The sequence below is a fragment of the Anneissia japonica genome, unplaced genomic scaffold, assembly GCF_011630105.1.
Source record: "Anneissia japonica isolate Jap-2015-1 unplaced genomic scaffold, ASM1163010v1 scaffold287717_len1600092_cov198, whole genome shotgun sequence".
Taxonomy (NCBI): domain Eukaryota; kingdom Metazoa; phylum Echinodermata; class Crinoidea; order Comatulida; family Comatulidae; genus Anneissia; species Anneissia japonica.
Genome location: NW_022755469.1, coordinates 1,388,079 through 1,413,561, shown reverse-complemented (window position 1 = coordinate 1,413,561; position 25,483 = coordinate 1,388,079). Strand labels below are relative to the sequence as shown.

At 32.9% G+C, this 25,483-nt stretch overlaps 1 protein-coding gene across 1 annotated transcript in view; it reads left to right on the top strand.

The window, feature by feature from the left end:
• The window catches only part of LOC117123530 (ran-binding protein 9-like), a 38,055-nt gene that overhangs the window by 1,001 nt on the left and 11,571 nt on the right, over positions 1 to 25,483 (top strand). Inside the window, exons 2-3 of the mRNA XM_033269492.1 lie at positions 6,505 to 6,610; positions 24,635 to 24,687. Of these exons, the coding sequence (XP_033125383.1) occupies positions 6,505 to 6,610; positions 24,635 to 24,687 (159 nt within the window). The remainder of the gene's footprint in view (positions 1 to 6,504; positions 6,611 to 24,634; positions 24,688 to 25,483) is intronic.

Genomic DNA, 25,483 nt, shown 5'->3' with positions numbered 1-25,483 from the left:
AAGACAATACCTTTTTATTTTGCATTGATTAATTGGTTTCAATGTAAGAACTCAATTTTATTTTGTTGTGATTACCAATTTTATCAGGTTCTGGATTCCTACATTAGGCCTTCATCAGACAATGATTTAACACAAATAATGTTCCCATTTATGAAGAAATATTGAAATGTATTGTAAGTAATGGTTTAGATAAAAATACTTAGTCATATTTCAATTTATTATCGTAAGTTTGGTTTCAGCTCTAGTTATTTGCATACAGAGGTGTTAAGCCCACACCTGAGTAACTTAAAACTACATACAGTGTAGAAAGTATAATACATACTCCAAGTATTGAAATACACGCCATCGTGTTGGGATTCAATATTTCGACATTAATTATGTCATCATCAGGAATGATGACTTATTACATACAGTGTAGTTCGCAGGTCCAGGGATCGGAGCTCTCATCTGTCCAAGAGAATATCCTCATTTTGATATTGACCGAAGAAGAATGTGTTTCCACTCAAAAATCATGCCAACAACCATTCAATCCCAGGATTGATTGGATTATTGACTTGCTAAAAAGAAAATCTTATGAGGGGATGCTTATTCAAATTAGAAGGGGGGCTTATTCAAACGGGGTGATTAACAAAATTTTCACGTTAGGAGGGGCGGTTATTCGAGAGGGGCGCTTATTCAAATGGGGCACTTATTCACACGAGTACGGCTGTACAATATCTTTTGAACAGAATGGTTTAATTTTTAAAATTTTAATGACCCAAACATGACATAATTATGTTGAAATTTAATAAATTACAAATAAATTATGTCTACTTCATCAATTTTTCTGATTTAATAAATTTTAATATTTTAGAAAGAAGACTATCAGGGCTAAAAATTAACCTCTAAACCCAAGTAGCCAGCAGGCACTAAAAAATACATGCCACTGGGCCTGGTAAAAATCAAGTCGTCCTGACTTTTTTCGGCATAACAAATTACAAAATCAAGTACTGTAAAAACATAACTTTATATACCTTTACTCTCATATGTAGTCTGGGACTGAATTTTTTCTCAAATTTAAATTTAGTCGATCCATCGATGAAGGAACTTTTTAGGCTAGGAATGATCGCCACTGCCGCCAGGCAAGTTCAACAGTACATCATCATAGTTTCTGGCTTTTTGTACCCCCTCCAGCCACGGCGAACCGTGCTGCCATTTCGTTGGAAATTTCCTATTTCTTGATTTGTTCTCATACCTTCGTTATGTAGCCAAAGTTTCTTCATTTGTTTTGTTTTGTTTTTTGGGTTGGTGGTGCCGGACAGTTTAACAAATATCTCCACATTCCAGGACCTTATGACAGTCCAATTGAATATTTCATCCTTTTTGCACACGTGAACGAAAATCGCGCTCCGATGAAAAGTTTCAAGTTTGTGTCACGTCATCATTCATCGCCTACCTTACGTCACTGTAAGGGCATGCGCAAATTCTGATTAAGAAAACAACAACAACACAGGACTGAGCATCGTGTGTGCAGAGAGCGAAGGGAACTATCAAGCGGGGAGCAATTATAGTATAGGACAACAACCGCTGTGCGCCGTCAGAGCCCCACCTAAATCAGGGCCTAGGCCTAGAGCGTAATTGCAAATGAAGCCATGATAGAAAGCCTTAGTAAGATTATTTTAAGAAGAATTTGTGAAAATGGTAGGCAGTAAAAGAGGAAAAATAAGACATAACACATTCTAAAAATCCATAGTATTTTATACTTTATTGTTGAAATCAATTATTTTCGGGATTTTTTCTTGGTTGCCAAACGGGGCAATATTTTCCAGAATGTCTGTCGCCCTGAGTAATTATTAGTCGCTACTGGCAATCGGGCGACCGTTAATTTCTAGCCCTGGACTATTAGAAACCAAAACTATAGAGGGCACATTTAACCCTCTAGATACCGTCTTCGACTGTAGTCGAAATTGACCTCAAACCGAGAATTCCCATTTTCGACTGCAATCGAAATTTCGTGACTAAAAAATAGGTGGTTTTCAAATCGCTCTTCTGTTTTTATTTTAGCTCCAATACGTCAGAAATTTTGAATATGCATGCGTGAAGCTTTTGTTTTTCGAAATCTGTGAAGAACTCACATGCGCTTATATAAAAATTTTTAGAAATATCAATTTGAAATCGTTATTAATTTCAAAAATTTTTCGAAATTTTTCCGAAATAGCCGCACAAAATGTGTACACAGCTGAGCAAGCAATTGACCTGATTTTTTATTCAGACAGCGATGAAGGTGAATTTTTAGATGTGCGAGACTTAGACGTGCCTGTTAGCGATGATGACGGTGGGGCTTCATGCAGTTCTGACGGCGGAGATATTCTTGATGAAGATGAGCCTAGGCCTAGAAATGTGAGGGTAGTCGACGCTTTTGAATGGAAAGATCGTGCTTATAGTTATGGATGGTTGGGTAAATAAATTATATAACTGTGTGGAATAGGAATGTTTTTTATTTGTTTTTATATTTTTTTGGCTATAATTAATTTTTTTTTTCGGTTTTTGTTGACGAATTTATATGTAGCATTTTTCTGTCATTTCTATTATATTATATATATATTATATTATATTATATTATGAAAAATAATTCCCAAAAATATAAATTATACATCAAATGAAAGCTTATTCTATAAGCTTTCTTTGTTTTTAGAAACATTTTTCTGTATAATTTACAGAAAGTTCCCAAAAATCCACCAGAACGACGTATATTCAAAAAAAGCAAAAAACCTTGTTACACTGCAAAAGAATCCGGTATTCAAGGGTTTGCACTACAAAAGAATCCGGTATCCAGAGGGTTAATAATTCATGATTCAAATTAAATAATGATGTTTAGTACTTAAATTTACATGCAGGTTTCCTGATAATTTCCTCATCTTTCCTCCAAACTCATGCCTCTCCTACCCATCCTTTCTATTCGCCAAATGAAAAAAAAAGATGTTTTCCCCCTCGCTTAATAGGACCTATCGTTTTTTTTTTTAATCTCATAAGCCAAAATACAGAATAATCCTATTTAGAAATTTAAACATCCTTATTTAAGCATTTCATAATGTGTATCAAGCTAAGACTAACAGTGTAGTACTAGTTTTAGTCATTTTTTAAGAAATAAAAAGGGTAAGGAACTGTTTCTCCTTCTGTTTCAAGAAACCTGGTTAAAAACATGTTTGTTTTGTATTTGGCCTTATAGCATTGTTATGTACTACTTTATTAGTTGAGATTCAGTTTGACCTTTTAAACTCAAGGTCATGTGACTAATTATCTGAGTCATTGTGTTACGACTTAAGACTACCTTTAATAATTATTGCAACGAAAAAACAATAGAATTTAGCTTTAAATGGCCATCCCACAAATCAATGAGTGATTATTAATAAACAGTACAATTTAAAGGAGAAAAATTTGGCACAGATACTCAGACTTACATAGTTTAGCTTCATGAGGACTTCCTTCCTATACTGTAGTTATTTATATGATAAAGAGTAACTCTTATTTAAGGACATGGCAGTTAAATCATACGTCTTTTGTTTACGAAACCAAATTCTATGGTAAATCACTTCCTTTTAGGCATGAATGAAACAATTGAAGTAGCTTATTATCTTTGTTGAAGATAATCAATCAATATTTTTTTATTTTATAAATAAAGAGAGCAAAGAAAAGGTTAAAAAAAAATCAAGATAATGTTGCATGGACATAACTACATTTGTCTGTTCATTGTTTCCCTAAAGATTTATAATTCCTTGTATGTATTCTAAACTTAGCAGCAAAAAATATTTAGAATATATTCTTTGTCATCCTTCAGTACGATAAAAAAAAAAATCAAGCAGTTGTAATTCATGATACAGTATTCTACAGTTGACTTAATAAATAGCCAGAACCTATCAATGCCCTGTTTATTCCCTCTTGCACGCCCTTCAACCGCACCAGGTTATGGCTTTAAATGATTGGTTTAAACATTACACTGTTGCATCATTGCATGATTGTGTTACTAAACTCTAGGAATACTCCCTGCAGTAAACAAGCTGGGGATGTTACATGTTACTCTTGTATGCCAATGTGAATCTAGTGACCAGGATGAATAATACTACTACTGTATCTTCAGATTGTGGATGGCATTAATAAACTTAATAGACATGAAAACACATGGTGAAAATAACTGTTTTTCCTGTATTCATGCCTAAGCCTTCATTACGACCTTTGTTAGCATTTAAAGCTGTGTTTGTTTTAAGCTTGAAATGATGTGAGAACTTGTAATGCAAAGATGAACTAAGTGAAGCTATAAAATGTCACTAAGTTCAAACATGTAGAGTTAGTATGTTGACTCTTATTATAAGAATATTAAATAATGTTATAGAGTAGTATTTTATTCATTCAAGCAACATGCTGTCTTTGTTTATTTCTCTACCAATTTTATGTTTTTATTTTACATTTAGGCTATGTTCTCACACAGCTGCTAACGGTTAGCAGGATCTGGATCCTGCTAACTTAGCTGCCGTTCGTCTGTACGAGAGAATCCCGATCCGGATACCAAATTATGATGATCGAATCACTGGCCAATAAGAAACTGAAAATTGTAAACGCGTACATGTGATTGGTTGATGATAGAAACGCGCTTAACTTGCTAACCAATAGCACTTGCTAACTGTTAGCGTTATCCGGATACTGCTAACGGTTAGCGCTAACCGATTGGGCGTTCTCACGCAGGTGCTAACGGTTAGCGCTAACGGTTAGCTCCCGATCCGGGTACTAGGGCTCTCGTGAGAACCAGGCTTATACATAATTAGCTTCCTTCACATACTGGGTGGATATTTCACTCGTAGTGAACTAGAGCCATTTAAAAATTTAACATACAGCTCTTCTACAGCTTTATCCACACTATAAAATTTTATGTGACACATACAGTAAATTTGATATGCCCATATTTGGATGTAATATGACATCTCATGCCCATATATGGGACTACACTCAAATTGTTCACATTAAATCTGATAGTGTGGACAAGGCATTAGAATGTTCTTTTCGTATGGCAACAGACTTTTTTGTGTCAGACTTGTTGAACATATCTGATGGAGTACAACAGATATTGTTTGATCAAACAATTTTTAACACGTTTGTTGCCAGCCATGTAATATGATAGTTCTTTATAGTGTATACTGTAAATGGTTCTTCAATATATAGACTAAAAGTATGATAGTTCTTTTATGGAAAGTTTTAAAGGGCACCATCTGCATTGTGAACATCTCACCTGTTGTATTATGACACAGATCTACTGATCACAACAATTTGTCTGCAGATTTTCTGCGACTGTCTGAGTCGTTGAAAATAACCTGTCCCGCATTTTGTTGCCTTGTGGTCCGTATGAAATAGCATCTGCCGATATTGTGTTCCATGGCCTTATACAATATGTCAAATGTAGAAAAAATTGTGAAATTCTTAGTAAAAATCACTTTTAATATAGTAGGCAACCTCTGGTAGTGCTAGAATATTCTTGTATTTTAATTGAAAACAACACAAGTAGCATCTAATTTAATTAATACTAATTTTTGAAAAACTATATAAATAACCAGATTAGAAAACTCCCAGACCCTCAAACTGATGTTCTCTTATTGTAACAAATGTAACCTGTAACATAAATTCCTTGTATACTTTCTTGTTAAGACACATTTCCTTAAATGGAAAATTTAAAGAATATAATATGCATTGACCTTGGATCAACTAACATAAAAAATAAGCTTTACTCTTTAAACCAGCAGTGATTCAGTGTATGGATACATTTTTTCCAAATATTGAAAACAGCATTCATATTGAGGAAGGAGAGATGTGGAGTTAACCCATATTACACTTTTTTTAAATAAGAACACTGAGGCTGAAATTACTTTAAAAATTAAGAACAAAATAAGAATAAATTTTAAATGTAAAATGAGGTTTTTATTTTTTTTTTAAACCAGAAAGACCAACAAATGTTATCGTTACCTTACTTAGTTGCAGTAGGTGTGACTATGTACATTAATTTCCTCTGTATAGTACTGCGGTACAATAATAATTTTGTATGCTTGAAAGTGTGTAAAAATTTTAATTTATAACAAAAATATTTTAAGAACATTTTGAGCCTGAAATTGGCAAAAAAATAAGCCTGGCCAAAATTTGACTGGTTTTTATAAAAAAAAAAAAAAAGTGTACTGGACTTACTTTTTATTATGGTGTATTTCTATTTTTAGAATTGATTTTGGGTGTTATTATTGTTTCCTCAACTTTTAGAGTGTTGTCAATTATTTATGATATGTACTATAGCTCTGTTAATATTTAAAATACCATACCAATTTATTTAATTTGTTTTGTACTCCATCAACTTGTATAGCGCTAACCAATGCCAATTACATTTGCATTGCAGAAATCCCATCCGGTTGGTGGGTGTTGAAATAGTCATGTACCTTACACTTGTTATTCTTTATTATTTGATTAATGAATTTTATTTTTGTATTGGAATAGGTAAACCTCACAAGGAGGCTGCAGCAGTAAAGGCAACGCACGTTATACCAGCCTCATGCGGTATTTACTATTTTGAAGTCAAAATTATTAGCAAAGGTCGTGATGGGTAAGTTGCCTGATTAATATTGAACTTAGTAATGTCAGAATTTGATGAAATTGAATTGTAAACAATGTTATGTTGAGGAGCTTAAGGGGAGCTGAAATCGGCAGGAAATTCTGTTTATATTTTTTAACCTTTTAATAGGTGTCATCATTATAGATGTTTGCAAGCCAAATTTTTGCAATGTAGGTTAATTCATAATTTGTGAATTACTGAAAAGTAGTCTGAACTTGTCTCATGAACCATATCGTGTACATGAAATAGTATTACTGCAGTACTTTATGTATGAGTTCACCCATTAAACACAAAATTTGGCCGGGTTTGTGGGTGGGCTTATTTCAAGAGATTACCCCATTCGTTAAAAAGATGACTAATATTTAATATTTAATCATACAATATTTTATTTTAATTCAATTATTTTCATAAAAGCAGGCATTGTGTTTTTTTTTTAACAGAATGTAAAAAAAAGCTCTAAGAGGAAAACATTACAATAACATATTATTGATTATAAAATTTTATTTAGAAGGCTGACATTTCAATTCTACATAAACTCGAACATCCAAAAGATCTTGATTCTAGGATTTAATGCTGCAAAAGCCATAAGGACTTATCTAGATGAAGCCCTAAAAAAAATTCTACTATAGTTGCTGTACACTGTTGATAGTCATCAGAATAATTATTATGATTAATGTATCTGCTTCATTGATGACAGATGTTAATGAGCAAAATAGTTGATTTAATGTCATCAGGTATAATAGTAATCCATTTTAGCTGCAGAATCTAAGGATGATGATATTGCATTTTGTTTTTCAAATCAATTTTATAACTATCCTTCTCAATTATGTCTACTTTTCTCTATTTTTTTTCTCATCTTGTTTATTTGACTAAGATATACTTTTTATTCAAACCTAGAATGTTAAATTTTATGTGAATAAAACCCACCTGTAAATTATTCTCTTAAATGATGAAATTTGATATTTCAATTTACTTTGTACAAGGAAATTAAGTTTCAGTTGAAATTTGCAACTAAAAAATATTTTCCACACCAGTTAACCAAGTCAAAGTAATATATTTTCATCCAAAGGAAATTGCATACAGATGCATGAACAATATTTCCCATAATTCCTTATAAACTATAACATAAAAATTGGCTTTTTAATCAATATGTTTAGTTAATAATATAACTTTCATACTAACAGGTCATTTACGATATTTTTCCTAACAGTTTGAAGTGTGAACATAGCTTATAATTTGTGTTTGGTTAATCTTTATAGGCTACCTGGGCATTCAATGAAACTGTTCGATTTATCTAGCTTTAATACAACAAAAATATTTTTAGCTCAGATTATTTTTGATCTGAAACATCTATATCTTATGCAATGTTATGTTCTGTATTCATCTGATTAATTATAATGCTATTCATAAGATGTGGCGATGTGTTCTATACAGTACAGTATACAATACTAGTATTTGTTGATCCTGGACCACCGTTATTAATGAGAAATGCATTAAGATATACTGAAAAATGTATAAATTAATTATGTAGATTTCTGTTACAGTACTTCAAATTCTCAAGTTAAAATTGTATTAAAGATTATTTAATAGGGAATCATTTTCGACTCCTTGTTTAAATGCCACTGGTATTTACAATGTATTCCACAATGCATTAAATGTATTCATAAAATTGTTTTTGTGATGAATCTATACATAATACATAGTGGCAGAATAATAGTAACACAATTATTCTTAGTCCATTGTTCTCAAGTTAAAATGTTATTAATAAAATGTAATTATTTTATAGGAAATCATTTTTGGCTCCTTGTTTGAAAGCCACTGATATTTCTCCAATTATTTATGTGTTCAACAATGCATGTATTCATAAAATTATTTTTGTGATGAGATACATAGTACCTACAGTGGTGGCACAGTATAATAGTAAACACCATTATTTCTTGGTCCATTGTCTCACAAGTGTGTTGATGTCATGTAGACGGTGATGATGTCATCAATTTGTGTTAATGTCTTGTGACTTGACAGTAGATACGTTTGAGATTATAAGTGGATTTGTGATGCCATTATTTTTGTAATATTGCAGCATAATGTGAGTTTGTGATTATGCCTGATGATGTCATGTGAATTTGTGATGATGTCATATGAATCTATGATGATGTCATGAATTTGTGAAGGTGTCATGTGAATTTCTGATGATGTCACTTGAATTTATAATAAATTAGTAAATGATTCTGTACAGTACACTGTAAGCATGAATGTGAATGTGGATATATGATAATATTACTGTTCTGTATTTTCGATGGTGGAATATAAAGATTAGAATTTGATATGATACTGTGGGAATTTATTAATTCCTTTTAATTATATATTCTTAAAAACCTGACATGATGTTAATGCCACAGGCCTACCTACAGTATGTGTCTACACATGTTTCAACCTATACAATTATACACACACACACACATGCTCACACATAGTACATCATTTCAAATATACATTGATATATGGTAAATAATATATGTTTCAGTCTAGCATTAATATACTATACATACAAGAGTAGAATTTTTATTTATTTTTTGGTAGCAACTGTACTGTAGGCCCAATGTTACTGTTTGTTACTATTATTTGCCTGCCGAGTGGTGAATTTTTGATGCCCAAGCTGAATCTAATGCATTCACATAGTATTTGCTTTATATTGTGTGGAAGTAGGTATTTAGCCATTTATCAGTGCTGCGTTTCATTCATACCTGTTCAGAACATGTTGCAGTAATAAAGAAAATTGTACATAAAATCTGTTGAAATTCATAATTGAACCATCATAACATGTTGAAAAGATATATACCATCTGTTATTTGGGGCGATGGGGGGAGAGAACCTTTCAAATACTGAATACAAATAAAATGTTGACATGCTCACTGGATCAGTAAATTGAGTAATTAGCAAAGAATGTGGCAATATTGTATTACACAGAAGCCATAAATTGGCAGTTAGAGAAGTTGATCTAATATTAAAAATTGCCTCATTTTAAAGCTTAATGTGGAGAATATGAATATTAAAATATAAAGTCACTTCTTATTTTGGCCACTGAAACTTGTTTTGGAATGGAAAGCCCCATATCCTACTGTATGTCTGTTGCAACACATGTTTCAACCCATATAATCACACACAACTTAATCATATGATACACAAGTGAAAGTTTTGTTATTATTAATTCAACATTAACACATACTGTACAAGAGTAGAATTTCCAGAACTTTGTTTATTGCTTGGTAGCAGGTATAGGGCCGAGTTTTGTGGTTTGTTCCTATTATTATAGCCTGCTGAGCAATGATTCTGATGAGAAAACCCAAACAATCTACAGTATGTTGGATTATACTATAGTATTTAATTTAAATTTAACCTTTGCTCTTTGTTCTTAAGTAGACAATAAGTACAATATCTGCCTTAATTTGAGAATTGATGTATAAAAAAGTGCTTATGTTTAAGGTAATTTAAAAAAAAATGCTGAGGTAGGTATCTAAACAACTCCAAATTTTTTACCAGTATGGTATGTTCTAAGTTACTGTTTCAAGTAAATTTACATCTAGAAGCAATGTTCCCAGAGTGTCATACTCTGTGGCATATGTGCTGAGCTCACTCAGATCGTTAATTTTATTCTACCAGTAAACAAGAATGAAGAAATTTAATAAGTTCATAAATTAGATTAATTAGAAGTTATAATGCTGTGAATATTGTAATGTCAATTTCGTTGGTACCTGTATTGTTTACCAAGTCATTCTCATTTTGATTCTTTGCTAAGTTGATTAATTTAATTAATGTGATCACATAGTATTTTTCATATCATTTAAAAGAAAGTAGGTTTTTAGCCATTCATCAATGCTGCGTTTCATTCATACCTATTCACAACATGTTGCAGTTATAAAGGAAATTGTACATAAAATCTGTTGAAATTCATAATTAAAGCATCATAGCATTTAGGTTGAAGATATACCATCTGTTTATTGAGGAAATCCTTTCAAATACAATTAAAATGTTGACACGCTCAATGTAAAATTATCAATAAACATTATCAACACTGATCAAAACAATTAATTTTTTGCTGATACGTAAACTGTCACGCCCTTTCCGCCCAACCCTTTTTTTAAATATTAAAAAATCTAAATCTCATTAACAACCAGAGATACTACGTACTCCAAGTATTGAAATACATGCCATCGCGTTGGGATTCAATACTTCGACATTAATTATGTCATCATCAGGAATGATGATGACATAATTAATGTTGATGACATAATTAATGTCGATGATGACATAATTAGTGTCGATGATGACATAATGTCGAAATATTGAATCCTAACACGATGGCGTGTATTTCAATACTTGGAGTATGTATTATACTTTCATATCTGAGATTAATCAGTGGACCTTTCGGTTTTCAGAGATACAGATTTTTGAATATTTAAAAAATAGGGGGGAAAAGGTGTAAAAAAGGCTAGTTTAGCCCCTTTTCCCCCATATTTTAAATATTCAAAAATTTGTATCTTAAAACCCTTCCTAAGTTTTTCTTCAAATATTTTTTTTTTGTGACCTAGAAAAATCAGTTGTCCAACATATCAACCTTTTGTTTCTTTCGGAATCTGGCATTAAGGGTTAAAGATTAAATTTTCCTTTTTCGTCCAATTCAAAATATTTGAAATTGGAAATTTTGGCTGGAGAACCGCTTCAGCCACAGTGCAGAGCCGGTACTGACATATAATTGCTACATTTTTCCTTATTCCGCCTAACTTTTATGCAAAGGTTATCCGAGGAGCAGAACGACCATACTGTACTCCAATTAAAACTTGAAGTTGGCCTCGTTTTAACCGGTGTGTACAGCACAAGAAGCAGGAACGATACCTCTGCCAAACGCTCAGCTTCAGTGGAATGGTACATACTAGGGAGCTTTCGATTTGTGCGACAATGCGAAGCTGGAACAGAATCACTCATGCGTGACTGTCCTAACTGGCATCCTACATTCTCTGCGTATGTAGATTTGATCAAATTGCTTTCCAGAATCTACTGGATGAGGTGACCTTAATATTCTCGCATGCGCAGATGACTTTTAGTGACGTCATTACGTCCTACCGTCGTGCCATCAAAAGCTCCCTAATAATCAAAGAAAGATACCATTTAATTTTCAGAAGAAAAGGTGAAAGGTCAGGGTCACAGAAATTCAATTTTTTATCCTTAAGCTTAAAGAATATAGTGGAATCACCCACGTATTCAGGAAGCGCTTAAGAAAACAACGTACCTGAATACGACGGGCGATTCCATTATTTTGTTGATGGTATTCTGCAGCACTAAAGAAAATAATGTGCTTGAATACGGTGGGCGATTCCATTGTTTCATTGAGGGTATGCTGCAATTTTGCCCATTATACACTGCCTGCATATTGTTACTGTATTCTGGCACAGGGCTGAGGTATGCACTCTATGGAGTGACTGCTCAAGTTTATAAATAAATCAATACAGTAAAACAACCTAACTATTAACTAATTAACTATGTAAACAGGACGTCCTCATAATATATTTATTTGATATAAGTAAACAAACAAAGAGGAAGTTGTCAACATAATACCGCACATATTACTGGCGTGTGTCCCTAGGGGCAGGCTGGCTGTCATCCTAGAGGTCTTACGTGTGAAATAGCAGCAATGTTGACATTCTCAGAATAAAGATCAATGGCCTAGCTTGGCCTGGCTTAGCTCTCTCGTATGGTACAGTAGTTCATTCCGTACCGTTCAATTCTGATTAAATTAAATTGTCCAATAGTTTGCTTATATTATCTTATTTAAAATTTTATTTTTCAGTTTTATGAAATAATGTAGTAAACAAATTATGTATTCATTCATCACAGTAAGTGATTCAATTAAATAGTAATAATTTAAAGGAATGGATACAATTATATTTGACGCTAAAATAAATATTATAAATACAGACTAAGAGAATCCTTGATAATAAATTCCACTATACAGTAAAACCTAAAACAGAATACATTTGTAATAAAAAAAAAATAGTCTCCTGAGAAGTTGGCTTTAGTGTTAAAAGATGATAATAATTTTTTAATAATAATTCTTTATTTGTCCTTATTTAATTTGGAAATTGGAAATTGTTGGCTGGGTCGCTGGGCATACCCCCATGACAGCCGCAGAGCAGCGCCACCCGACTACAACATAATACGAATACATTGTCCTTAACCCGCCTAACTGTCAGTATGAGGGTTATTCGAGGAGCCAAGCGATCAGATTCTAATTAAAACATGATGTTGGCCAGTTTGAACCTGTGTTCAAGAAGTAGGAACAGTACCTTTTAGCCAACTGCTCAGATACTGACATTCGTTGCATGGCCCAAATATTACCCCCTTCTTAGTAGTGTCTTAGTACGAGTCTCCCAAAGAAGGGGGTTCTATAATACTGTACAACTGTAAAACATATTTAGTTGGTTTAATTTGTACTGTAGATTTTCCTGTAGGCCTACAGTTCAGTATGCTATGTTCTGTGTCTGTCTGTTTTATGTTGAGGCCACTTTGTGATCGGCTCAGAGGTGGAAGTGCATCATAAAACGATGAGTCACAGATTCAAAGGACCTGTTATTGAATAAATAAAAATCTTAATATATAACATAATAATATCTTATCATTTATTAGTAAGCATTACCCATATTTTGTACTAGAATGACAAGATAATGGTCAAGATTGAAATATACTGAGAGATTCAAATTTAGTTTTGTCTTTTTCAAAAACCAAGTGATGAAAACTATTTCACTTCATTAAAATAAATTTAGCATACATGATTTTTAAAATATAGTTACTAGTAGCTAAAATATATCAATGTATTTAAGAAAATAAAGGGATATAACTGAATATTTAAAATGGGTTTGCTGAAATTAATTATATTAAATGTAAATATACTGTAAGTGCATTTACAATGTCATTCATTGCATATAATGTTAATGAAATGTCATGTACATAATATACTTGGATGTTATATAGTTTTGATAATATAAACATTCAGTGTAGGCTTACTGTTTATCAATCAACTCTTCTTGTTATTAAGGTCATCGATCATTCAATTTATTTGGAGATATTATGCAAATGCATTGACCCTTTGTGTCAACAGCAGATTGTCACAGACAATGGCTATTATTCTGTATTTATTCAGTGTAAGAATTCAAGTATTGAAAATAGAGCTGCTTTTACCTGGGTTTTGTTTGTGTCAGATAGAGTGTGGGCTATGCATTTTGTGAGTAATGCTGTTTAATGATAAATAATAGAAACAATTTAAATTTATTTAGTAACAATTATTGAAAATAGAGCTGCTTTACCTGGGTTTTGTTTGTGTCGGATAAGATGTGGGTTAGGTTTTAGGCATTTTGTGAGTAATGCTGTGTTGTACTTGATAATAATAAAAATAATTATTTACTTATTATATTTTTACATTACTTGCTTACAATTTTTCCCCTCCCCCCTCCCAGTTATTTGCAAAGCGTATGGCCCTATAAAAAATATAGATTATCACCCCACACACATCACTTTTTTGGGGGGTGGGGGAAATCGTTGATTGGTCGTCTTGTACTTGGAATGCTTACCATGGATTTTTTTGTTTTTTTCTAAACTGTTGTTTACAGAATGCTTGCAGTACTTGTGACGATTTTTTAAACTGAGATATTTACATAATTAATCATTCAAAATTAAGTTTTCAATGCTCAGAATATGGTAGAACATACAATTCGGTTGAAATGGTTGTTAAACATGTACTGGTTGATTTATTGATTGAAGTTATTTGATGCTGAACATGCACAAACAATATAAAAATAATTTGAGAACAAGAAAATTAAAAATTATTAAGCATCTGGAACGCCAATTAGGCCGGAGTGCAGCCCACCCATTTCTAATGAGGTACAAAATTGCACATTAAACCAGTTTAATACATTTTATTCAGTATCAAGTTTACACCTGCCTCTCTGTTTTGTGTACATTCAATATTTAACATTCTGATATGGTCAACAAAACCACCATAAAATAAACCATCAAAATTTCTGTTATAAACAAGTACAATGATTAATAGCTACTGTATTGATAGTTATGGCACAGATATTGATAAGATGCAAAATACAAAAACTATTAAATGCTGTTGATCAGATTGTCCTCTAATAGCATTTAAATTCCATAGTTGCAGTTAATTTCCATAGTAGCAGCAGAATCGTGCAAAATCAGCCCATGAAATTTTGAAAAAATTAGGTCGGCAAAAATTTGCCCACCTTAAATTCTCCGAGGTCGGCAGCCTTGGCAATTTTTTACTCTCTATGCCTATATAGTATAAACTACGATTTTTCCGAACTCTCGACCTTACATCATCATTTACAGATTGTGATTTTGTTAATTTCTCTATTAAATCAACATATTGCTGGTGAAAGAATGGTTGTACTTGTAGTAATTTAATAGTGTAGTATAATACATATGTTTTAGATAAGAAAATTACCGAATAAATTTTGTTTTAGCGTTCGTTTTATCGTTATCTTTGGCATGGGAAATATCACTTTCGTAAAAGCTACGATCATATCATCACAGCTGCTTCAAAATTATCTATCAGGGATTTTCCACACATGTACATGTACAGTAGTGAAGTCACGATGCGATCATGATTGCGTTTAAACGGACCGTAGGATTAGGCCTACAATATGTTGAATTTTGTTGTTTTTAGATAATAAACAACATTTTAAATATGATAATACTGTAAAATGAAGACAAATAGTAGATTTAGGTAAGCATTTTGATCTATGCAGCCTACGTGGCTTCAATTGGGCGATGTTGTAGGCCTTGGCTAGCTAGCGTCATTCCTACCTAAGCCTAGCCTTCGAAACGACTAGGCGAAAAAGACAAGACGATCGTACCCAAATCGTACGTATTGCATGCCTATTAGAAATAGTTATTGTAAACAAATCTGTTTTATGAACAACCAGTTTCCATGGTTTGACGATGTACATGAAATTTAGTGTCTGCATAGCCTGTTTCAAAGTTTTTGACTTTTCAAGCAGTTTGTGAAGCACAGAAATCTAGGCCTAGGTTGGCAAAAAAAATTGCCGTCCTGGAGCAATTCTGATTGGACGGCAATTTTTTTGGCAATTGCTGATTGCTGACGTAAAATCCATGGGCTGCAAAATAAGGTTTTGTCAATGTGCATATTTGTTTTTTAGTTTTAATTTTTATACAATTACATGTATGTACCTCACGGCCATTTGTAAGAACACCCACAGGGTGAAAGGGTAAAGGTTAGTAAAGATTATTTTTATTATTATTGAGGTCATTTTGTTAGAAATGATATTAGTGTCATTGTTGTTCTGAATGGTTGAATTCTTGATCTGGGAGACTTAGTAATAATAAGCAGGGGTCCCAAGTTTGGAGAAGCCAATTCCAGGGTCCTGGTTTATGAGCTTTCTTGACATATCCTACCGTAGTTCCTCAAAACCCCCAACCCCGGCCCCCTTTTTGGAAAGTAAAAAAAAAAGAAAGAAAAAAATGATTGCCCAAAATGTCTTAGAGGTTATTTTCGGGCATTTAGAAAACAAAAATTTTGCAGGGGCATTCCCCCAGACCCCCTAGGATGGTATTATCTCGATTGGGCCCCATCTCTCCCTTCATCCTCTCCTTTCTTTGGGACATTTTTGAATCCGCCCCTGCAACTGTACTTTCCATCTGATTTTGTGTACCAGCAATTCTCCTGGCAAAAAAAAAAGCACAGGGTATGATTTTAATAATTTGCTCAGAAAAAAATAAATGAAGGTTGCCTATGAATTTTGATTGGCCAGTCCTTCCATGAATACAGGATTCCCCACCCCTGTATACTGTAGGTCCACTATCCCCCTCCCCAAAATCATTCTATTTTCATGTTCAACAGAGTTGGGCTTATATTTGTACCAGAGGAATTATGGTAATTGTGTATTGCTGCAGTTGGGGATACTGTACCCACTTGCTACTGACTCAAGGAAATAATTTCATAATTTAAACATTCAAAATCATGAATTTTGCCAGGAGATTTTTAGTTTGTGAAAGATCTTTTATGGCTAGCGGGAGTGTGGGAGACCATAACGATTTCAGAAGACTCCTGTGACTCTGTACTCCATAGAAAAATATCCTCTTCGACTATTGAAACTGCATCCGCAGTATTATGAACCTTTTTCAGCGTCCTCATTCCTTTTCTCTTTTAATCACATTATTTGGTTGTTGTTGAGTTGGTTCCAGTTAAACATTAATGATTATTGATTTGGGATAATCGCAACTTCCCCAAAGGTAAACTAATGTGATAATTCAAAACGTGTATTGGTTGTACACAGAATTCATTATTAATAATTTGTTTTATTGTTGCAGTTTTATAAGATAATTGGATTGGAAACTCTGGCTTGATGGTGAAAATACTAAACTTCCATTACTTGAGAACTTGGATCTATCATTAATTAGTATTTATTCTTTTTAACTGAAAGTAAAATTAACTATCACTATTGCTAATCCATGTTTTGTCAGAGAAATCTTATTGTTTATAGTGTCTTGTTTGTTAAGATGTCATCAATTTGATTCATTTTTTTTATTTGTTTGTTTGTTTATTGAGGTATAAAAACATGGCAATACAAAGCAGTTGCACAAAGCTAAAATGCTTGCATAAAATACATTAAAAAAAACCGGATCACCATATAGAACAAAATGTCAAATACCTTACTGAAATAATACACAAGAATTACAAGTATATTTAGCATAAATTAATCTTCAAATATTCAAGTGTTAAACAATTAAATGAAAATAGTAATATAATGCATAAATATATAATGTGAGATAAAGTCAGTCTGTAGTATGATAATTAGCAATTGTGTTTTGAAATCACTGGCCTGTAAGAATGCAGCATTTAATTGTGTGTACAGATAAATATTATAGGAAGCCCACAGTAAGTAAGTGAAATGATGCATGTCCAAGTATAGTCCCAGTGCACTTTTTAATAGTACACAAACAGCTATGCACTTGTTTGTATGAAGCCTGTTCATTGTGTGTAATGCACAAACACACGCACACGCGACACACACAAACAATTTTTGTAGGCATTATTTTCATCTTATGTTACATTATATAGAGGCCAACAATAATACTTTGTTATATCTATCCAGTTCTATGAATAATATATTATTATATATAACTAGCGAGACATTTTTTATTCCTTGGTTAGCGAACCTGCCGACTGCAAATATTGATGGTTTAAAAAAAAAGAAAAAATTATTTTTAGTCAATCAGCGCACCCACCGCCACGAAAAAAGTGGAAATTTCTGGAGAAAAAAAAAGGATTTTTTTTTTTCCCCTTATGCCCTCCACTGCCTTAAAAATCGCCAAAGGTAGGATATGTATATTTCTTTTTAATTATATAAGTATGACGCATTTAACTATCCTATTTTACATTCACCAATAAAATTTTATTTTTATTTTCTCCTCTGTCTGGATGTTTTTGGCAAAACTATTTGCTAAATAAGAAAACAAAATTTTATTTCTATCTTTATTCCACCCTCCTCGGATGATCTTTAAAAAAATAAGTATGTGAAACAAGTAATAAAAAGTCTTGCCTTACCTGTAGATAAATGGTAATGAAAATGTTACTGGTATGTGTCTTTTATCATTCATCCTCTGTTATTAAAATATAATTGTAAATATACAATGAGTGTGCTATGTTCTTTTTAGGTCATCAATTAGTTAAAGATTCACTTTCTAGTTCAATCACCTTTCTAGGTTTTGTATTAGAGGCTAGACTTTTTTATACCTTGTTTCGCGAACTTATTTTTTTTAAAGGTCGTCAGAGGAGGGCAGGAAAAAAAATTTAAATAAATTTTCATTTAGCAAAGAGTTTTTTACCAAAAACATCCAGACGGAGGAGAAAATATACATAACATTTTATTGGTGAATGTTAACAGTGTAGTAATTGGATGATTAAAATCTTTAAATTTTTATAATTAGAAAGAAATATGCATATCTTATTTTTGGAGATTTCAAGGCATCGGCGGGCGTAATAAAAATAAAGAAATCATGTTCTTTTTCTGAAACTCCCATTTTTTCATGGTGGCGGGTGTGCTAATTGGCCAAAAATAAAATTTTATTTGTATTCAAAATCATCATTATTTTTGGGCGACGGGTTCGATAAACAAAATATTATAAAAGTCTCACTGTATGTTTACTAATGTTGTTGCATTGATTGTCCCAAATTATCAGCTTTGGTTTGATGTACACATAAGATTTTTATAGCATGCAAACTACCTTAAAATATATCACCTTCACAAATTGTTGATAAACAGTTAAATTCTAGGCATCTTTCCACGAAAGATATAGGTAGCAAAGAAAAAAATGTAAACAGTTATTGTACATCCTAACTAATGCTTATTAATATTTCACTTCAATAAGTATTTAATGTAAACATATGATTGATAAACACATTGTAAAGTTGTCGTTATTAGGAGTCAACAATGAGATTCTCTAGAGGATATATAAACTGTACAACTACTATCGCTTCCAAATATAATTATCACATATTTTGTGTCCTGTACTATATTCAAAAGTATGATTAATATCTAAGATGAAAATCACTTTAGCCATGATATAATGTTTGGTGGAGTGAACACAGTATCTGTTTGGGCTATAGTACAGTACCCTTTTTTGAACTACAGTATACCATACTGACTATGTATTTTTTAAAAAGAAGAAAATTCTACTTTATTGGTAATAAGATTAATAAAGAAAAGAGACATATTAACAAACTTCTATCAGTATTTAGACATGATATTCTCATTAAAACATTAAAAAACATGTACTTTAAAATTATTTAATAATATTTTTATTTATATTGTATTTATGTCTTGAACCTTGTAATAAGAATTTCATGTGATATTTTTACATGACTATAGAGAAATCAAACAACAAATCTTTGTTTAAAAACAACCTGAACAAATGCATAGTGCAATTTTGTGATGGTACTGTACTGGTATGAGCATTTATAATCCGCCTCTTCCTTGAGGTTAGAAAGCACACTTCTTTATCCTGGTCACTGACTCCACATGCTACATGTAGTGTTGCTACTGGTAATCAGCGCAGGTGCATGCAACCCCACCAGGTACCCATTTATACTCCTGGGTGGAGAGAAGCAATGTAGATAAAGTGCCTTGCTCAAGGACACAAGCAAAGTGCACAGTGAGGGATTAAAACCCCAAGCTTGAGGTTCGGAAACCCTCCAAACCTCAAGTATCTGCACGTGAGGGTGTGAGCCAAAATCTTAATTCCATGTGTAATTTGTTTAGTTAGTTCAAACTGGTCGTCGCACTCTACTCGTAGAAGTTTGTGACGAAGAGTTGGCTACTGTACTTGCAGATGTCTCTGTGCACATCCTTATGAAATGTATGCAGGGGTCCCAAGTATCCAACCAGTTGCAGGAGTCTCCCGGAAATCGGTAAAGACCTGTCACGCTCCTGTAAGCAAGCAACAGCATCCCAGAAAATAACCCATTTTCAGCAAATTTATATTTTATTTTCATATTTTTGCTAATACCCCTTCTTGATACACCCATATTAAGGGGGCACCCCTATTAATGGGACACTTTTTTGGCTACAAAACAAGGGAAAATGTAAATATATTAAATGTATTAATAGGACACCGTTTTCAATCCCGAGTGTGTCCCCTTAATAGGAGTTATTTTACTGTAGGCCACGGTATCAATTTGTCAGGTGGAGATGGGCATCACCAAGCACAGCAAATTAATTTAGATGGTTAGAAAGCTTATTTAATCAGTCTCCCTTAAATTAACTTCTTCCAAATTGGGATCCTTGTGTATATGACTTACATTGTGATTTGCTCATAATATGGTATGATAAAATACATATCATACCATGCTACTTCTATCAAATATAGATTGTCTCATTGAAAAACAAAACAGGATTTATCCAGTCTACTCTGGAGAACATCAGGTCATTGTAGAAATGTAAATGTGTTGGTGTTACTGCCTTTGTACCATGATGGATGAAGAGATGAGAACTTACCAGTTCGAAGTTTGATCTTTGATTTTTAGTGAAGTAATGGAGTGAAAGATCACATTTTTTCAAACAAATTATGAAATAAAATATCTAATAAATAGTAATCATCTTACAAGTAATACAATGGAATACTTCAAAATTGATGCCATAAAAATATCTATAATGATATGAGTTTACATTTGTATTTAATGTGATTGATACATATTTAAAATTAAGATTTCACATTCATTTAGTTATTGGATCATTGGCTTTAACTTATTTATAATAAATTTCATTTCATATGTTTCTCTTAATTTTTCAATTTATAATGGACTTGGGATCAAAACCCTTTGGGAAACCAGTTAAAGGCTCTTGAGTTTGTTTTAAATCTGGACCTATTTCAGCATTTTCATTGTTAATATATTCATTGTTATATTGTTAATATTTTTAAAATAGCATTGACCAGCAGTGGCACCAGAAATATTCCTACAAGGGGTCCAACATGTCCAACGGAGGGGGCCGAGCCAAGGGGTCGACGTCCCGAAATAAAAACTCACTTTCTAGGGTTCACATGGAGAGTTTTCATGGTTTAGTATGGTACAAAATGTGCTTTTAGACAACAATATTAGGAATTGGAAATTACAATAATGTTACTTGGATAGGCAAATTATTTTTTTAAATGCTCTCCTGCCCTTTCCCTGGTGCTACCAGTGCTATTGACTAACTATAAACTACTGTTGGTAGAAATCAAACTATTTAGAATTGAACGAGAATATTTAATCAGTATTTAATTGTCTGGAGGCTAGATCAACTGTGACTCTATAATCTACAATAGGTGTGTTATTATCAGCACTTTGCCTTCCAAATAAACAATTTAGGTGTACACAGCTGAAACCCTTGAACCATTATTGACACAAGAGATCACTTATAGCTATCGTCATTCATTTTTGCCAAAAATATGAAGACCCTTAAAAAATAGTGTAAGTTGAAATTCTGAAATTATAGCTTTTCCTCCTTTTGCCAAAACAAAAAGAATAATTATGTTACCTGTATTACTTTTGGAAATCACTAAATTGGTCAGCATTGTTTTTAACACTTTAGGCCTATGGATAATTTAGAGACATTAGTCCATTGGTAATCATCACTTGGTTAATATTAATTAATAATAATAATAATAAATAAAATTTATAGAGCACACATTATATTATATTTTTGCTATTAAATACATTTTGCAGACCTAAGGTTCTGAGATATTGGGTCACTTAGGCTGAATTGGCAACAAAACTTCTTTTTGGCATAATGTTTCATTGGAAATTTTTGAAATGTCGGGGTAATAATACTGTAATGTGAGGCATAGAGTGACCTTGGCAATATGCACTACATAAAGACAAGCATTAATTATTTACAGAGTATTATTTTTCCAACAATAATAAGCATATACCTAAACTGAATGATACATACAAACTTATCTAGTTTGCTTTTAGAATTATGTACTGTAGTGGATTTTTGGCAGTTAAAAATTATTTTTGATGATGTAATTTATTGTTTTTAAATTCATTGAACCGGAAAATTTATAAGTAAACCCCTGCTTTAATTTAAATTTTATGCTAGTTATGTATTATTAAACTTTAACAATCATCCAGATATTCTTCCTGATTTTTAATCTGATTTTACAGTTTATTAAAACAATTGTTTGGCCTAAATGGAAACATTAAGTAATGTAAAATCATAAATTATTACAGTGGCTCCACCCTTAATGATTATAATAATAGAGTAGACTCTAATGTAGATTTGTATAGCGCCGTTATATCCATCTGTCCAAATGCTTACTGTATTGTTCTTGATGTGTGGACTAGTAGCTTGTTCAGTGACTTTCAATCAATCAGGGCCCCTTATGCTCATGGTGCTTGATGTGTGGACTAGGAGCTTGTCCAGTGACTTTCAATCAATCAGGACCCCTTATGCTCATGATTCTTGATGTGTGGACTAGTAGCTTGTCCAGTGACTTTCAATCAATCAGGGCCCCTTATGCTCATGGTGCTTGATGTGTGGACTAGGAGCTTGTTCAGTGACTTTCAATCAATCAGGGCCCCTTATGCTCATGGTTCTTGATGTGTGGACTAGTAGCTTGTCCAGTGACTTTCAATCAATCAGGGCCCCTTATGCTCATGGTGCTTGATGTGTGGACTAGGAGCTTGTCCAGTGACTTTCAATCAATCAGGGCCCCTTATGCTCATGGTGCTTGATGTGTGGACTAGTAGCTTGTTCAGTGACTTTCATTCAATAAGGGTCCCTTTGTATCTGTGCTACCCGGTAAACCTGTACCACCAGCAACTCTCATAGTCAGGTACTATTTGTACCAGTACACCAGGGGCATCGTCCTACTTATCTTGTAATGGTGTACTGGACAACGGAGTGGTGAAAAGGGTTTCTCTGCGTTTCTTCTCACTTTTGGTTACTGTTATGGTATTTTATGGTGTCATTCTGTTTTTCAAGTTATTTTATGAGTAAAGCGCTTTAGAAGCATTGTTTTGCATTAAGCGCTCTATAAGACTCACAATATTATTATTATTGTTATTATTACTGGGTTCTTTACAATCTAGTACGAGCTACAGTAATTGTGTACATTGGGCCTATGATTTATCCTTATCTGCGAAGATTTGTTAACCATAGACTAGCCTGCTATATGAACCAGCTTCAACCCCTGCCTTAACCGCTCAGCCAATCGACTTGATCCTGCTTCCTGACCCATACCCATTGTAAACAGCTCCCTGGTCCAATATAATATTTTTTAGAGTCTATTATTATGATGTCTGTTAATCCCTCTTAAAAGTTTTTGCAGAAATACAATGGCTTGTGGACACACTAGTTAGTGATCAGTTTAGGTCATTTGAAAATTTAATCTGAAGTAATAATCCAGATGCCTAACGAGATACAAGATTGATTTATTTGTTGTTATTGTACTGTACACCTCTACTCCATTAGATTAAAGGTCTAGCAAGTGGTCAGTTGAGGTCACTCTGATGCTCTCAATTAAAAACTAATTATAAAGTCAATGTACTGTAGGGTCAAGTTTAATGAAAATTGTAAATGTCCCCTTAGTTTAGGCATAATTTGAACAACTTATATAACCTATCCAATGAAAGACATGGTTATTATAGTAAGTCCGGTCAGCCTAAAATACCATACTCTAACAAGATGATACGACTTCTTTAAACGAATACTGTATTATGTTAATGGAATTTGGCACACATGGTCATGTCATGGGATTGCACTTGCAATTATCAGAATACACTCTTACTATTCTAAGTCTATATATTTCATCATGTGACTTTCCTCACATGGGATCATGTGACCATACAAAGGTCATAGGTCAATATATACATTATGAGTCATATTCTGGTATGGTTCTTGATTATGTTGTCCACTTAATTGGATCGTCTTGTTTTCATCATAGCTTGGTAGTTTGTTTAAGTTGAAACCAAATTAAATATAGTTACTATTTGCGACAAGATATAATATTTACTGAAACAAATGCAGTAAAGTACTATTTTAATATACTTGCTTTTAATTGAATAATGTATGAGAAAAAAAAATCTTCCAATGTGGATGCTTTCCTACAGCATATTCATTTGCATAGACCTTAACTTACTGTTAAAATATATTAGATTTTTGTAGTAATAAAGCTGTGAAGTATCTTGTTATATAAAGTATTCACCCAGCTTGGTAGCTTATATTTCCATCATGGAGAGATAATTGATGACGCCTCCAAAATGACTGGAAATGCCTTATTATGTAGTTGTTTTCAAAGTTATCATCTTGTTGAAAATGTAAAGTACGGTCAACCCTAGGTAAAAAAAAAAAAGACGTCTGAAAACAGACACTTACAATAATATAATGTTAATATGACTATAATAATTTTAATGCATTTGTTTTTTTTTTTTTTATTCTTTAGTTACATGGGAATTGGACTGTCTGTAAAAGATGCTAGCCTAAGCAAACTTCCAGGTAAGAGCTTGTTTTTTTTTTTTTTGTATGAGTGTGTGCCATCTAGTTCCAAGCTTCCCAAACTATGGGTCGCGACCCAAAAGTGGGTCACTTCATAATAAATTAAAAGGTCAAAATTTCTTATGTCGTAGTTCTTGAGTTTAATCAAAGACCCTAAATTGATGTATATCATACTCATAATACCCTGGCAGTGTTCTCTCAATTGAATCATTTTTACTGGTAAATTTGTCCATAAAAATTCCGCTATGCACGTAGTGTAAGGCATTATCCCGTTTGAGTGAAGTTTAATGACTTGAAAAAACAACATATATATTCATACCCTAGGTATAGATTGGAATGATGTTCATTTATTGAAAGAAGGCCAGCCTAGACTACATAGGCCTAATCAGTGGTTTTATTATTTTACAATCCCAAAATTGTTACTGGTTGGTTGGTTATTTTTACCGGTAAAGTTGACGACTAAAACGGCTTCGGGAGAACACTGCTGTGGTAAGAAGTGCATGTCTAGCATGGCACTACCCCCAATTCCTAACTGTGGTACCACTTCTTATGTACTACTGCAGAGAAAAAATAATGAGATGCCGATGAATGATAAAGTTGAGGTAAAAGGATGAATGTTCTTCTGATATTTTTTCCCCCAAGGAGAAAGTTTGGGAAGCAGGGATCTACTCCACTTAGTGTGTCTAATGAATATGCCATCCCAAAACCAGCGTATTACCACTAAATATTAAACTGAATAATTGGCATAAAAATGTGGCAATTCCATTATTTCCTCGAGGGTATGCTGCAGTTTTAC